Raw genomic sequence first — 17,333 nt, 5'->3', positions numbered from 1 at the left:
AAATTAATAATGGAGAGGTGTCAATTATGACACCTATCCATTATTAATCCAATAGTAGTAAAGGGTTAAAAAAAAACACACACACACATTATTAAAAATTTATTTATTTAAAAAAATCACAAAGGCTGTTGTATTAATTTATTCTACTCTCAATCCACTCACTGAAGACCCTCGATCTGTAAATAAAAAAAAAATAATAAACCAACAATATACATACCTTCCGAGGATCTGTAAGGTCCAACGATGTAGATCCATCTGAAGGGGTTAAAATATTTTGCAGACACGAGCTCCGCTAATGCAGCTGCTCATTTCTGCAAAACCCCAGCGAATGAAGCTAAATATAGGTCAATGACCTATATTTAGCTTCATTTGCGGTGAGGCGCCCTCTGCTGGTTGTCCTCATATGAACTCGAGCAAGGGAGCTTTCTAGGAAAGTTCCCACGATCTAGGAACAGCCAGCAGAGGGCGCCTCACCGCAAATGAAGCTAAATATAGGTCATTGACCTATATTTAGCTTCATTCGCTGGGGTTTTGCAGAAATGAGCAGCTGCATTAGCGGAGCTCGTGTCTGCAAAATATTTTAACCCCTTCAGATGGATTTACATCGTTGGACCTTACAGATCCTCGGAAGGTATGTATATTGTTGGTTTATTATTTTTTTTTTATTTACAGATCGAGGGTCTTCAGTGAGTGGATTGACAGTAGAATAAATTAATACAACAACGTTTGTGATTTTTTCAATAAATTAATTTTTAATAATGTGTGTGTGTGTTTTTTTTTTAACCCTTTACTAGTATTGGATTAATAATGGATAGGTGTCATAATTGACGCCTCTTCATTATTAATTAGGCTTAATGTCACCTTACAATAGCAAGGTGGCATTAACCCTTCATTACCCCATATCCCACCGCTACACGGGAATGGGAAGAGAGTGGCCAAGTGCCAGAATAGGCGCATCTTCCCGATGTGCCTTTTCTGGGGTGGCTGGGGGCAGGTGTTTTTAGCCAGGGGGGGGGCAATAACCATGGACCCTCTCCAGGCTATTAATATCTGCCCTCAGTCACTGGCTTTACTATTCTGGCGGAGAAAATTGTGCGGGAGCCCACGCCAATTTTTTCCGCCATTTAACCCCTTATTTTACTAGCTAGAACGGCCAAATTTTGCATATACACACTACTAACATTAGTAGTGTGGAATATGCAAAAAAAATGGTGATATGAGATGGTTTACTGTATGTAAACCAGGTCTCATATCATGTCGGGTTTAGGAAGGAGAAAGCAAAAGCCGGTAATTGAATTACCGGCTTTTCTCTCTAACCGCGCTGCGTATTCCTCGCAAGTCACACTGCTGGTCCGTGTGTAATCCGTATTTTTGGGGCTTCCATAGACTTTCATTGACGTTTTATTTGCGCAATACGGTGACAAACGCAGCATGCTGCGATTTTCTACGGCCGTAGAAAGCCGTATAATACTGATCAGTTTAATACGGCAGATAGGAGCAGGGGCATAGAGGATAATTGTGCCGTATTTTTTGTGAGTTTTACGGACGAAGTTTCTGCGCTCTTACGTCCGTAAAACTCGCAAGTGTGACGCCGGCCTAAGAGGAGAGGAGGCCAAGCATAGGGAGAGAAGTCCACTGGTTGTCTCCCTCCTGCTTCTCCTTGACCGACTGGACTTGAATGACAGGAATTTTCCTAAATGCAAATAGGGTTCTGAATCAGAAGCTGGAGAAACAAGCACTGCGGATACTTCGCCTCGTATAATTTTTCTGGTATCATAAAATAATAGAATGTTAGAGTTGGAAGGGTCATCACGACCAACCCTCTGCTCAAGGCAGGATTCAGTAAACCATCTCAGACAGATGTCTGTCCAGCCTTTGTTTGAAGACTTCCATTGAAGGAGAACTCACCACCTCTCGTGGCAGCCTGTTTCACTCATATCACCCTCACTGTCAAAAAGTGTTTTCTAATATCTAATCTGTATCTTCTCCCTTTCAGTTTCATTCCATTGCTTCTTGTGTTTCATGTATATAATGATAGGTAGGGGCTCAAACTCTGGAGTTTAGATATTTTGGGGATATCCTGTGAATATGCCATTTATTTTTGTAAGAAAATTCACACGTACTGTTTTATATGTAGTTTTTTTGTTTGTTTTCCCTTTAACTATCCAAAAGTCCTGCCAGACATGATCAGGGAATATCAAGGAGTAAGGCCTCATTCAGACGCAAGTGATTTTTCTCATATGTAAAAACACAAACCGTTGTTCATTAATCTTTTGGGTCTAAATTTCATCAGTGTTTAAGTCAGTTTTAGTTTTCACCAGCAGTGTTTAAAGGGAGCCTGTCACCAGGTTTGACCGATATGAGGTAAGGCCTCCACCTCTCAGGGCTGATATATAACATTCTACAATGCTGTACATCTGCCCCCAACCCAACCTGAAAGAGAAGAAAAATACCTTTTATTAAACTCACCTGCTGGGCGGTCTGTTCTGAGGGGTGTCCATGTTCTTGGTCCGGCGCCTCCCATCTTCTTGCAATGCCGTTCTCCTTCTTGCTTTATGTGGAGGACGCGTCCTACGTCATCCACACAGTCTCCTCGGCATTGCGTTCTTGCGCAGGTGTACTTCTCTGCCCTGCCAAGGGCAGAGTAAAGTACTGCAGTGCGCAGGTGTCGGGAAATATCCAAGAACCCCAGCGCATGCGCACTGCAGTACTTGAAGTATGCCTGTGCAGGAGTGCGATGCCAGGGAGACTGTATGGAGAACATAGGGTCGCGTCATCCACATGAAGCAAGAAGGAGGGCGAAAATCGTAAGAAGATGGGAGGCGCCGGACCAAACACATCGACACCCCTTGGACCAGATAGCCCTGCAGGGGAGTATAATAAAAGGTCTTTTTCTTCTCTTTCAGGTCGATTTGGGGGCAGATATACAGCATTATAGCATGCTGTATATCAGACCTTAAAGGTGGTGGCCTTGCTTCATATCGGCCAAACCTGGTGACTGGTTCGCTTTAAATTAAATTTCAAAGCTTCCCTTAATCATTGCAATCTTAATCACGACCAGTACAAAGATGGCAATGTGTGTTGTCAGTGATTTTCAAGGACCCATAGACTTTTAAGGGTAATTTTAATCCGTGAGTCAGATCAAAAACAGACAAATCTCCAGTGAAAGTGCATGCAAAGCAGGGAGCAAGGGGTGTTTTTCAGAGCACGTCCACTCATCTGAGGACATTCCGAGCACGTCCACTCATCTGAGGACATTCCGAGCACGTCCACTCATCTGAGGACATTCCGAGCACGTCCACTCATCTGAGGACATTCCGAGCACGTCCACTCATCTGAGGACATTCCGAGCACGTCCACTCATCTGAGGACATTCCGAGCACGTCCACTCATCTGAGGACATTCCGAGCACGTCCACTCATCTGAGGACATTCCGAGCATGGCCACTCATCTGAGGACATTCCGAGCATGTCCACTCATTTGCCAGTATTCACTAGAAATAAGAATTCACAAATCCAAAGATTTGGATATTTCTCTCACACAGCTCCAGTGAAGCACAGCCCCCCAGATAAAAGAACTTGTAGTCTTACTTCTTGCAGCCTCTTTGCATACAAAGTTCTCACTGCTCAGCAGCCCTCAAGAATCAAAACTGGGAGCTCAGCAGCTTATAAAATCCACCAGGGAAAGGAACAGTTATGTAAATGGCAATATAGATATTTCGCACATATGGCCTGTCTATACATGGTAAATCTCCATATATTACCACTTCCGTCACTGGTCCTTCCCAGAGGATGATAAAAACAGCGGATCCCAGGACGACTATGAGTCAATGTTTATGTGGAATCCCAATGTGGACAAGAATTAAGCAATTGATGGCATTAAAAGCTTTGGACAGGTTTTTATATTTTAGAAGTTAATCATTAATGACATAAAAAAATGATATAATCTTCATCTTTCATTAGCTCTCCATGTTCAAGTCTCATATCCAATGTTTTGTGAAGTTTGTCTTTTTTACAAACCTTATAGGACTTACCAAGGCAAGGCTCTGAAATCCCCTGAATATTCCTCATACTTGTAGTTCACCACTTTCCAGTCTGAACTGTAATATTTTATACACTAAAACAATAGATATACAGATTTATACTGGTTTTACATTGTATATTTATAGAGATAAAAACAAAAGGGAAAAGGGAATAATATTATTCATATTCAGTAGCCTAAAAAACATTTACAGTATCTATCTGGATGTTAACCCGTTCCAAATTTAATACTGTAACAATCTCCATATAAAAGAATAGGATGTCATAAAAACTCCTGAATGTGTAGTGTGGATGTTCCAATACTTTTGTCAGTATATTGTACATTTTGCAGACTTGCTTGGTGATCTCAAAATATGTACTGTATAAGATTAAGATTGCAGAACTTCTAGACTAAGGAAAAGGTCCCTTATGAGGTCCCAGAAACGATTCCTGGTCATTTAACAGCGCAAAGGAACAAACCGCAGTTTCTCCATTAGAACTTAAATGAAATGTTCTTCAAAGGGGTGTTCTCAAGCTTAAAAGCTATCCCTATCTACGGGGTAGGGGCTAACCTTCAGATTGCTGGGGATCGGACTGCCGTGATCCCTACCGATCCTGAGAAACGGCTGCATTAATTCTTAATGGGAGGGTAAGAGATTGTCAAGTGCAGCACTTGGCTGATCTTCCGCGCTCCTATCGGAATGAATGGAGAGGCAGTACGCATGGTTCTCTGGATTGATAACAGTGGGACCCCCAGCGATCGTGAAGTTATTCACTATCCACGGCTTAAGGGATAACTTTTAAACTTAAAAACGCTTCTCTAAGGGACAGTAAGAGGAAAAAAAGACCAAATGTGGCAGACATTAAACTGTCAGGCGCTACACAATAAACGTAGTGCACCATATAGCTGTACATTATTTGCTAAGTGCAGCAATCTATTCGTAAAGGGCATGAATGGCCACAATATACATCTAGAATAGGCATGCATACTACATTAATGGCATAGTATGCTGTCGCTGTTACTTTATTGCCTGAGATATATGTACAGAGCCATGGAGAAAAGCATGGAGTAGAATGCGCTCTGACACTGCAATCATGTATCGCAGAGTGGTTTCCTTTATTGTCACCTGCATTCCTACTACAATAGTTATACAACAACTGTGAATAAATAACAATAGAGAACACTTCGCTGAATGATTTGCAACCAAGCTTTCTCTAAATCCTCAGGCCCCGTTCACACATTCAGTATTTGATCAGTATTTTACATCATTATTTGAAAGCCAAAACCAGAAAAGGGTGATAATTGCAGAATTGGTGACATGTTTTTATTATACTTTTCCTCTGATTGTTTCAATCCTAGTTTTGGCTTATAAATACTGATGTAAAATACTGACCAAATACTGGACGTGTGAACGTGGGCTCAGGGTTTCTTGGATCCTCGTCACGGATTCCCCAAAAGAAATCATCAAGAGCTACCAATTTGAGATAAACTGATTACTGCCTGTCCACGTGCCTGGCACTGGAGAAAGCAATCACTTACAGCCAAAATATTACTTCTTTGAGATAGCAATGTGAATAGACGTTTCTTGGCAGCAAAGACAATTTTTAGTGATTTCCCATGTTAATTATAGACAGACTCGCATGCATGATTACTAAACTTTACGCACCTCCTTTACAAACAAGCTTTTGGCTTTGTTTGCAGCATCATCTGGTACTGTAGATTGGATGGTTCTGTGCTGACGTCCCACTGTGGAAATCTTACAATAAAAGAAAAATACCATAAACCTTTCTTGAGCATATTTATACAGCAAAGGAGTAAAACAAATGTACCGTAAATCTTAAAAAATAAATAAATAGATAAAATTACTGCATATGGTAAAAAAACAACAATCTGGGCTTTTGACCGCAGTGCCATATGTGTTTTTAATCATGGCAGAACAAAAGATTTTATTTTATTTATTTTTTTACACCAAGGGCTGGAATTTTATCGATGTTTGAGATATACGACAGTCACATTTTTTCTTTTTGTTTTATCTATAAAACAAGTGTACATGCAGAATACTCACAAAGACATCCTCCATGGGAAACATCAGCATATCTCGATGAGGATCACTGAAGATCTGAGCTTTTCTTTGTGAAATAACGGTCTCATAGTCTATGGGTTCCACCACTCTTGCCTTCTCCTATAAGAAAAATGAACATGGTATGGAATTTTTACGAAGGGACTTTTTAAAGTACCGTAATTTTCCTTGTTGCTGCCTTGCTGTTATTTGTGCCAAATTCATTCAAGAGATGCTGACGTTTGACAAATGTATTCATCGTAAGATCTATTATATTTCTGTGACATGTTGCTCCATTTTTTACACTGCCTCTCTTACTGGAGTGAGTTTGCACAACTTTCTTTGCAATTTTTCTAACAAAAGATGCCGGATAAAGCTATATTACTAGCAGTAGCTAACTGTGCACAGCTTTTCTGAAAAGTCACGAGAGTGGCATAAATGTCAAAAAATTGCAAATTTTTGCGTTTACCAACACTAGCATTAAAACATGACATTGAAGTATTGCACAGTGTAAATATGCAGAGACCTCCAAAGTGATAAACCCTCTTTGTGGCCACTTTTGTTTTCTTCACTTTTAATTCACTTTGCAGTTTGGTATCACGGGAAACTCTAAAAACATCATGCCGTATTTATAGGAAAGCAAAAATCTCAACGTTCTTTTGAGGTCTGTGGAAATTGTCAGCAGTGGAAAACTACATGGGAAGATCCGAGTCCGTCATTATTATCTGAACTCCCTTGTAGACAGTGTGGTTGAAACCTAAGATCAGGCTGACGGTTCTTGGGAATGTATCAGTGGCTGCAACCAACACTGAAAAATGCAAACGGCAAAAGTGTTTATCACAATTTAATGCACACAAGTTACATATTATATTCTCAAATGCTGCACAACAAATCCTGAGAAATTCTAAAAATACATGATTTTTCCCCTAAAGGAAAATTTATCCAAAATTCTCGTTTAGTACCATGGCACGTTTCCAGCTTTTCTTATGATCTCTATGAATACAAAGCAGCTCTTAAAAGGTAATCTGACACCAAATTTGTGCCACATAATCTGAAAGCAGGATGATGTAGCGGCAAAGACCCTGTTTCCAGCGATATGCCACTTACTGAGCTGCCTGCTGTAGTTTTAATAATAATGATAATAATAATCTTTATTTTTATATAGCGCTAACATATTCTGCAGCACTTTACAGTTTGCACACATTATCATCACTGTCCCCAATAGGGCTCACAATCTAAATTCCCTATCAGTATGTCTTTGGAATGATAAAATAATTATTGGATCATTGGAGGACTAGTAAACCTACTGCCATGTAGTCCCCCATATTCATGAGCTCTGTATAATCCTGCACTCACCACTGATTGGCAGCTTTCTGTCTATGCACAGTGTACACAGAAAGCTGTCCATCAGTGACGTAAGCGGAGTTATACAGATCTAAACATTCAGAGAACTGCTGGATCTGCAGCAGATACAACTGGGATGTTATCAAAGCTACAGCAAGCAGCCCAGTAATTGACACATCGATGGAATAAGGCTCTCTGCCCCTACATCATCTCTCAGATGGGGTAGAAAAAGATGCCTGACAAATGCCCTTTAACCCCTTTACCCCCAAGGGTGGTTTGCACGTTATGGACCGGGCCAATTTTTACAATTCTGACCACTGTCCCTTTATGAGGTTATAACTCTGGAACGCTTCAACGGATCCCGGTGATTCTGACATTGTTTTCTCGTGACATATTGTACTTCATGATAGTGGTAAAAATTTCTTTGATATTACCTGCGTTTATTTGTGAAAAAAACGGAAATATGGCGAAAATTTAGAAAATTTCGCAATTTTCCAACTTTGAATTTTTATGCAATTAAATCACAGAGATATGTCACACAAAATACTTAATAAGTAACATTTCCCACATGTCTACTTTACATCAGCACAATTTTGGAACCAACATTTTTTTTGTTAGGGAGTTATAAGGGTTAAAAGTTGACCAGCAATTTCTCATTTTTACAACACCATTTTATTTTAGGGACCACATCTCATTTGAAGTCATTTTGAGGGGTCTATATGATAGAAAATACCCAAGTGTGACACCATTCTAAAAACTGCACCCCTCAAGGTTCTCAAAACCACATTCAAGAAGTTTATTAACCCTTCGGGTGTTTCACAGGAATTTTTGGAATGTTTAAATAAAAATTAACATTTAACTTTTTTTCACAAAAAATTTACTTCAGCTCCAATTTGTTTTATTTTACCAAGGGTTACAGGAGAAAATGGACCCCAAACCTTGTTGTACAATTTGTCCTGAGTACGCCGATACCCCATAAGTGGAGGTAAACCACTGTTTGGGCGCATGGCAGAGCTCGGAAGGGAAGGAGCGCCATTTGACTTCTCAATGCAAAATTGACTGGAATTGAGATGGGACGCCATGTTGCGTTTGGAGAGCCACTGATGTGCCTAAACATTGAATCCCCCCACAAGTGACACCATTTTGGAAAGTAGACCCCCTAAGGAACTTATCTAGAGGTGTGGTGAGCACTTTGACCCACCAAGTGCTTCACAGAAGTTTATAATGCAGAACCGTAAAAATAAAAAATCATTTTTTTTTCACAAAAATTATATTTTCGCCCCCAATTTTTTATTTTCCCAATGGTAAGAGAAGAAATTGGAACCAAAAAGTTGTTGTGCAATTTGACCTGAGTGTGCTGATACCCCATATGTGGGGAAGGAACCACCGTTTGGGCGCATTGGAGGGCTCGGAAGGGAAGGAGCGCCATTTGGAATACAGACTTAGATGGAATGGTCTGCAGGCGTCACATTGCGTTTGCAGAGCCCCTAATGTACCTAAACAGTAGAAACCCCCCACAAGTGGCCCCATATTGGAAACTAGACCCCACAAGGAACTTATCTAGATGTGTTGTGAGAACTTTGAGCCCCCAAGTGTTTCACTACAGTTTCTAACGCAGAGCCGTGAAAATAAAAAAAAAAATTCACCCCAAAATTATTTTTTAGCCCCCAGTTTTGTATTTTCTCGAGGGTAACAGGAGAAATTGGACCCCAAAAATTGTTGTCCAATTTGTCCTGAGTGCGCTGATGCCCCATATGTGGGGGGGAACCACCGTTTGGGCGCATGGGAGGGCTCGGAAGGGAAGGAGCGCCATTTGGAATGTAGACTTAGATGGAATGGTGTGCAGGCGTCACATTGCGTTTGCAGAGCCGCTAATGTACCTAAACAGTAGAAACCCCCCAGAATTGACCCCATATTGGAAACTAGACCCCCCACGAACTTATCTGGATGTGTTGTGAGAACTTTGAGCCCCCAAGTGTTTCACTACAGTTTATAACGCAGAGCCGTGAAAATAAAAAATCTTTTTTTTCCCACAAAAATTATTTTTTAGCCCCCAGTTTTGTATTTTCCCAAGGGTAACAGGAGAAATTGGACCCCAAAAGTTGTTGTCCAATTTGTTCTGAGTATGCTGATACCCCATATGTTGGGGTAAACTCCTATTTGGACACACGGGAGAGCTCGGAAGGGAAGGAGCACTGTTTTACTTTTTCAACGCAGAATTGGCTGGAATTGAGATCGGACGCCATGTCGCGTTTGGAGAGCCCCTGATGTGTCTAAACAGTGGAAACCCCCCAATTATAACTGAAACCCTAATCCAAACACACCCCTAACCCTAATCCCAACAGTAACCCTAACCACACCTCTAACCCAGACACACCCCTAACCCTAATCCCAACCCTATTCCCAACCACAAATGTAATCCAAACCCTACCCCTAACTTTAGCCCCAACCCTAACTGTAGCCTTAACCCTAACTGTAGCCCTAACCCTAGCCCTAACCCTAGCCCTAACCATAACCCTAGCCCTAACCATAGCCATAACCCTAGCCATAACCCTAGCCCTAACCCTAGCCCTAACCCTAGCCCTAACCCTAACCCTAATGGGAAAATGGAAATAAATACATTTTTTTAATTTTATTATTTTTCTCTAACTAAGGGGGTGATGAAGGGGGGTTTGATTTACTTTTATAGCGGGTTTTTTAGAGGATTTTTATGATTGGCAGCCGTCACACACTGAAAGACGCTTTTTATTGCAAAAAATATTTTTTGCGTTACCACATTTTGAGAGCTATAATTTTTCCATATTTGAGTCCACAGAGTCATGTGAGGTCTTGATTTTTGCGGGACGAGTTGACGTTTTTATTGGTAACATTTTCGGGCACGTCACATTTTTTGATCGCTTTTTATTCCGATTTTTGTAAGGCAGAATTACCAAAAACCAGCTATTCATGAATTTCTTTTGGGGAAGGCGTTTATACCGTTCCGCGTTTGGTAAAATTGATAAAGCAGTTTTATTCTTCGGGTCAGTACGATTACAGCGATACCTCATTTATATCATTTTTTTATGTTTTGGCGCTTTTATACGATAAAAACTATTTTATAGAAAAAATAATTATTTTTGCATCGCTTTATTCTGAGGACTATAACTTTCTTATTTTTTTGCTGATGTTGCTGTATGGCAGCTCGTTTTTTGCGGGACAAGATTACGCTTTCAGCGGTACCATGGTTATTTATATCCGTCTTTTTGATCGCATGTTATTCCACTTTTTGTTCGGTGGTATGATAATAAAGCGGTTTTTTTTGTCTCTTTTTTTTTTTCTTACGGTGTTTACTGAAGGGGTTAACTAGTGGGACAGTTTTATAGGTCGGGTCGTTACGGACGCGGCGATACTAAATATGTGTACTTTTATTGTTTGTTTTTTTTTATTTAGATAAAGAAATGTATTTATGGGAATAATATATATATATTTTTTTCATTATTTAGGATTTTTTTTTTTTTTTTACACATTTGTAAAAAAATTTTTTAACTTTTTTACTTTGTCCCAGGGGGGAACAATACAGATCGGTGATCTGCCAGTTTGCACAGCACTCTGTCAGATCACCGATCTGTCTCAGAGCGCTGCAGCGTTACCAAGTGCCTGCTCTGAGCAGGCACTTGGTAAGCCACCTCCCTCCCTGCAGGACCCGGATCCGCGGCCATTTTGGATCCGGGACTTGCTGCAGGAAGGAGGTAGGAGACCCCCGGAGCAACGCGATCACATCGCGTTGCTGCGGGGGTCTCAGGGAAGCCCGCAGGGAGCCCCCTCCCTGCGCGATGCTTCCCTGCACCGCCGGCACATCGCGATCATCTTTGATCGCGGTGTGCCGGGGGTTAATGTGCCGGGGGCGGTCCGTGACCGCTCCTGGCACATAGTGCCGGATGTCAGCTGCGATAAGCAGCTGACACCCGGCCGCGATCGGCCGCGCTCCCCCCGTGAGCGCGGCCGATCACCTATGACGTACTATTCCGTCCTTGGGAAGTAAAGACCACCCCACATGGACGGAATAGTACGTCTAATGGCAGAAAGGGGTTAATATCCTCAATTCTGAGGTATGACTTCTTGAAATAATAGGTCCACATATAGGCCCACTGTTGTCATCAAGGCCCTATGTGGTTCCAAACCTTAATGCTATTTGCATATACGCCCTCTCTTCAAAACGTTGGCGTAGTTGGCAGGTAGAGGTGTAAAAACGCCCAACTACAAGTTGCACAAAAAAATATGAAATTTCAGTCTTATGCCAAATTCTGGCAAAAACTGATGAATCGGCTTCTTAGTTTAATGTAATCAAGTCCTAATATTCACTTATTCCCTTTTCTGCAAGCTGTTGGAAAACCAAACAGTATGTTCTGGTTAGAGTATGGCTGAATTTCCTTAGCGACAAAACACAAACGTGACCCTAAACAAACAGGGCTCATTTACATTTCCTGAGAAAAGCAGAAGTACCATATTTTTTAAGTACGTAAAAGTGTCTTTACACTTAGAGACAGATCTAAAAAATGTCTCAGATGATATAGTACGTAAATTACAAAGCTAATGCTAAATATGGGACAAAAATGGCAAAACCCTAAAAAGCCTGTAGAAATGAACTTATAGCCTATGTGCACACGTTCAGGATTTCTCACAGAAAATTCCTGAGAAAAAACGGACATTTTCTGCAAGAAATCCGCAAGAAAACCACATGCGTTTTTGCCGCGGTTTTGACACTTTTTTTGCCGCGGTTTTTTCCGGACACTTCCCAATGCATTTTGTAGTGGGAAATCCGCAAAAAAACCCGCAAAATTTATGAACGTGTTGCGGAAAAAAACGCATCATGTGCACAAAACATGCGGAATTCATTCTAAATGATGGGATGCTTATTGTATGCGGGTTTTTTTGCGGTTTTATAGCGTTTTTATCGGGGAAAAAACGCGAAAAAAACGCAACGTGTGCACACAGCCTTAGGGGTTTTTCTACCCGCTAGTGCAGCAGACTCAGTCACTATTTTCCCATACAGAAAACACTGCACAATCAGAAAATGATTAAAGTTACAAACTGATTTATGTTTTCATTGCATAAATACAATGCTATATCATAAAAAAAACTTTATTCGCAGAAATTTCTCCAACTATTACATTTACTTGAAGGTTTACAGAAACTCAAATACACACAGCAGAAAACTACCCTTTCTGATGCATAGAACACATTTTCAGAAGCAAAAATATCTACAACAAAACTACCAGGTTTGAACGTAAAGGGAAGCTATCATCAGAAAATAAACTATTGGTTAAATTATTGTGTCAAATACATATTTTTTTTGCCATTTTTCTTTTTACATATCACAATTTGTATAACAATTTAAAAATAAGATAAGAAATCCTGCAATTTTCACACTGGCACAGGCGCTTTTTATGACCCTAACTTCCTGTTGTTTCCAGAAACAAAACATCTACATTGTGTAGTGCAGCAGGGTTGGAGGGTTGGTGCAGTGTGACGGAGAGACAGTCACCTGGGAAAGTTAAAAAAACAAAGTCTCTTTTAAAGGGACACTGTCACCTGAATTTGGAGGGAACAATCTTCAGCCATGGAGGCGGGGTTTTTGGGAGTTTGATTCAGCCTTTCCTTACCCACTGGCTGCAATCTTGCCTTGCGTAGGTGTGTACTATGGAGGACAGAGAATGAACTTCAAACCAATATTGCAGCCAGCATGCAGCCAGCGGGTAAGGAAAGGGTGAATCAAACTCCCAAAAACCCCGATTGTTCCCTCCAAATTCAGGTGACAGTGTCCCTTTAATGTTCAGCATACTCACAAACAGAAAATAAATAGGATCCTCCAAATCGGGAAAACAAGATAGTCCGTAACCGGTTGCTGTGGACAACTGCACCGCCGTGTACGCTGAGGGGTGCAAGGCATTTTGGCTCTGCTTGTCGTTGTGTTGCTTCACACTTGCTGAAGTTATGGCAGAGCCTTCTGCTCTGCACGCTTGCAAAACCAAGCTGACTCACCCAAACCTCTGCTGCAGAGTTTTGACAAGTAACCTGTGCCTGTAGGCCACATGGAAGACCCAGCCAGGAGGAAACAGACCGCCCCACTACCATCCTGCAGTCCGTTTCAAAAACAAAAGCTCATGGCAATTTTCCTAAATCTGCCTTGGACAAACAGCTTGCCCAAGATCAACACTTACTTTTATTTTGCATTGCAATCACAGCTATGCCTGTGACTGCAATGCACTCCTGTGGCCTCAATACGCTTCTGTGCACATCCTGGTTGACACATAGCAACCCTTGCATATGACATCGGTCACTGCTTCACAATTGTCACAATGGTTAGAACAGACCATATCTGTTGTATTAGACTGGAGTCACACTAGCGTATAATACGGACGAGTGCTATGCGAGAAAACATTGCATAGCACTCGGACCACTGTTAATGTATGGGGAAGCTCACATCACTGTTTTTTTTCTCGGCAGTATACTATGTGCTAGTGAAATCACCGCATGCTGCAATTTTAAGTGTATATTGGCTGAGTCTTGCCAATGCAAGTCTATGGGTGCGAGAGAAAAAAAAAATCGGGACACCACACGAACCATCAGTGTGACTTGTGAGAAATATGCACACATTTTCCTCATTTCAGCCCATTGAACCATTAAATTCATTAGGGAAAAGCAGTGAGAAATGTAAGGCTGTGTTCACACGTTGCGTTTTTTTCGCATTTTTTTCCCGATAAAAACGCTATAAAACCGCAAAAAAAACGCATACAATAAGCATCCCATCATTTAGAATGAATTTTGCATGTGTTGTGCACATGATGCGTTTTTTTCCGCAAAAAAAACGCATACCGCACAAAATCCGGACATGCTCTATCTTTTTGCGTTTTTTTTTGCGGATATCCAACTACAAAATGCATTGGGAAGTGTCCGGAAAAAACCGCGGCAAAAACGCGTGAAAACCGCTGCAAAAACGCGGCAAAACCGCGGCAAAATCGCGGCAAAAACGCATGCGGTTTTCTTGCGGATTTCATGCAGAAAATGTCCAGAATTCTCAGGAATTTTCTGCAAGAAATCCTGAACATGTGCACATAGCCTAAAGCTATATGGATGTCAAACAGATACTGTACATAGATGAGAGGAAATCTCATCATTGCATTGTAAACGCATTACACATGGATGACATTTGTGTGACTCTCGGCCGAGAGAAACAGACCGATTTTTCATACGTTAAGTGTGACTCCGGCCTTAAAGTGTCTTACGTGGGTGTGCAAAAGTCATTGTGAAGGCAGAGGGAGTAGAGACAGCTGTGTTACCTGTCATTGAAAGAACACAAACTAGGAGTCTAAAAATGCCCCCAGTGGCCACTTTTTTAAAAAAAAATTTATAAAAATTGTGTGAAGTACAGTATATGGGAGATATAATTTCAGGTCAATCATTTGTATCCTATTTGGCATGGGTTTATAAAAACCCCTTCCTTTGTGAGGCTGTAACAGGACACCTAGCTGTGAGTGACAGATATCTCACCTTGAATCAATGAAACTCGTGACAAAACGTTTGCTTGCAATATGGAGTCAATGCAGTGTAACTGCTTGTTCAGACAGCTAGGATTTCAGAAGGAGAATATGGACTTATCGTACATACTAGCCACACATCAGTTACATTTTCGAGATCTCTGGAACAGGTCGAGCACCTTTCAGGGTCTCGATCTCTTCTAGCACCCCAGGGAGGGGAGTTACGTAGAATGGCTAGTAGGAGCCAGGTAGCAAAGCTCTGTTTTGCCTCAGTGCATAGCAAGGGCCTGGCTGAATACTATGATGCCAAAACCACCTCTCTATGACCTCTCAATTAAGGACGTGGCACTTAAGTGTCGTCTTCTGTTTGCATCTCGGCTTTGGGAAAATGGCCGCCGCGATCTCTAATGCGCACGCGCGGCATCCCGCGGCCATTTTCCTGAAGCCCTGTGCAGCAGAGCACTCGATCTGCGCACGCGCGGCCCCAGGAAGATGGCCGCCCCCACCGACGAAAGGGATGACAGCGCAGATCGCGCGCTGCTTGTTCACCACTACGCCACTACGCCACCAACGTAAAGCTGAGGAAGAACCAGCGATGTCACCATGCCCTCCCGACCTGACCAGCCTGATTGACAGGCGAAAACGGCGACTTTGGTAAGTTATTTCTCAGCATAGGTGGGGAATCGGGGTACACTACATACACTATAGGAACACACAGCGCAGGCCCTATTTAACAGTATTTATAGCTCAATCTCAAAAAACGGGGTGACAGGTTCCCTTTAATTGTGTCCTTGTCGCTATTAAATTTATCATTATGTTATTTCATTCTGTAATAAAAATTATTGAGTAATTTATATAGCTCTGGTGTTCATCTCTTTTTGGTTTTCTCTCAATTAAGGAGTTATGACCCATCTTAGGTTTTGGAGTTTTAGCTCCGAGAGGCAAGGGGGGGAGGGGGAGAGGATTTAGGATCAGCTCAGAGGGAAGGAGGAGAGTGACCCAAAAGGGGTGAAATGCTCGTGTAAAGGATGGCCTATTGCTTTTTCCTCTAAGGAGGTCATGACAAAACATCATGTGGGGAGAAGAAAAAGAGAGGACCACCAGCTTCCTAAGTGGCAACCCCTCCACTGCAAGCCAAGCCTTTCATCTGCCTGGTAACTGATTCTTATATTCTGCAAACTTTGTCCTACTACCACTATGGTATTTGCATATCTGACTATTGTATATGTATAACCATTGTGTATATGTAACTATCCAACAAGCGGGACCCGTCTCCGGGGTACAGGGAGATCGGGCCCCGTCTGGTCGCAGGCTTCCCTACAATGTTGCTTAACCGGTCCGCGCTCCCGCGATGCCCCTCCAGACTGCGGCGTCTTCCCACCATATCTCCTCCACCTCCTAACTTCCGGGTTGCAAGAGAGCGAGCATACGGCACGCGCGCGCGCGCGCTAATGTTAAATGATTTAAAGGGCAGTGCACCCTTTATCCTGTGTCACCTCTCAGCCAATCGATGAGAGGCCTGTGTGTACTTAAGGCCCTCACTTCCTTTGGGAGGTGCCTGGGCAACTTTGTGCAGTGGTTTTAATTTGCCTTTCTCAGGTCCCAGACTCTCAACTGCTTGTTCAGCCTTGTCTTTCCTTGTACTAATACCCCTGCAGATTGTGACAGTACCCACTGGACCATCTGGCCCTCTTTCTCTGGTTACCTGGACTTTCCACTCTCCTTCCCTATAAACCTTTGTTCCTCTTGGGTCTGACCCTCTGATCTAGGAGCTCTTGCACTTGAGTCTCCTTGGCTGCGTCAGGACAATCCCTGTTATAGGGGTTCACTCGCCGGAGCTACCTTGGGGGAATTCGGTGTTGCAGCCCAGGGGGGTTCTCCCTTGTGGGTTCTCCTGTTTAGTGTCCAAATAAAAGTCTTGTGTTTCATCTGACTTCCTTGTCCAGCCGGTTCCTTGGGTTCAGCTTCCACACTGTCCTCTGTGGTCAAGTGGGTTCACTAGCCTTGCTTCTGCCTGCCTTGGTGTGACAGTATATAGTGTATTATCTAGTGTGTCCTTACAGCAATTAAATATATACTTTAACCTTGGGTTGCTCCTTTTTATCTTGATCTACGAATCCACATGTCTGATCTTGGCTTAACCTTCCATTGTCACAAAACAGGTGGAGGTGACCTGGGACCATGAACTCCTTCCCTGTCTCTAATACTAGGGGGCACCCTAGCTCATCCTACTCCCCGAGATACTTCTGAAGGTGAAGATGCTGGGGCCTCCACCTTTGTCTTATCTCCTGAGTTAGCCCTCCGTCTGTTCTCTTCCCCCACCCAGGGTAGAGGGTCGCTAATGTGCACCATAGTACACCAACCTGACAAACAAGGCAACACAAACAAGGGTT

The 17,333-nt window shown here is 42.2% G+C and overlaps 1 protein-coding gene across 4 annotated transcripts in view; it reads right to left on the bottom strand.

Annotated features, from left to right (window-relative positions):
* DOCK11 (dedicator of cytokinesis 11) overlaps positions 1-17,333 on the bottom strand; it is a 421,093-nt gene that overhangs the window by 359,465 nt on the left and 44,295 nt on the right. For all 4 annotated transcript variants that reach the window (XM_069746935.1, XM_069746933.1, XM_069746934.1 and 1 more), the window contains exons 2-4: positions 6,086-6,202; positions 5,687-5,776; positions 4,034-4,116 (exon numbers count right to left, since the gene is read on the bottom strand). In XM_069746935.1, coding sequence (XP_069603036.1) covers positions 4,034-4,116; positions 5,687-5,776; positions 6,086-6,202 — 290 coding nt within the window. The remainder of the gene's footprint in view (positions 1-4,033; positions 4,117-5,686; positions 5,777-6,085; positions 6,203-17,333) is intronic.

The sequence above is a fragment of the Ranitomeya imitator genome, chromosome 2 (assembly GCF_032444005.1).
Source record: "Ranitomeya imitator isolate aRanImi1 chromosome 2, aRanImi1.pri, whole genome shotgun sequence".
NCBI lineage: Eukaryota > Metazoa > Chordata > Amphibia > Anura > Dendrobatidae > Ranitomeya > Ranitomeya imitator.
The sequence above is the reverse complement of the archived record's forward strand: the minus strand, read 5'-3'. Positions and strand labels throughout refer to the sequence as shown.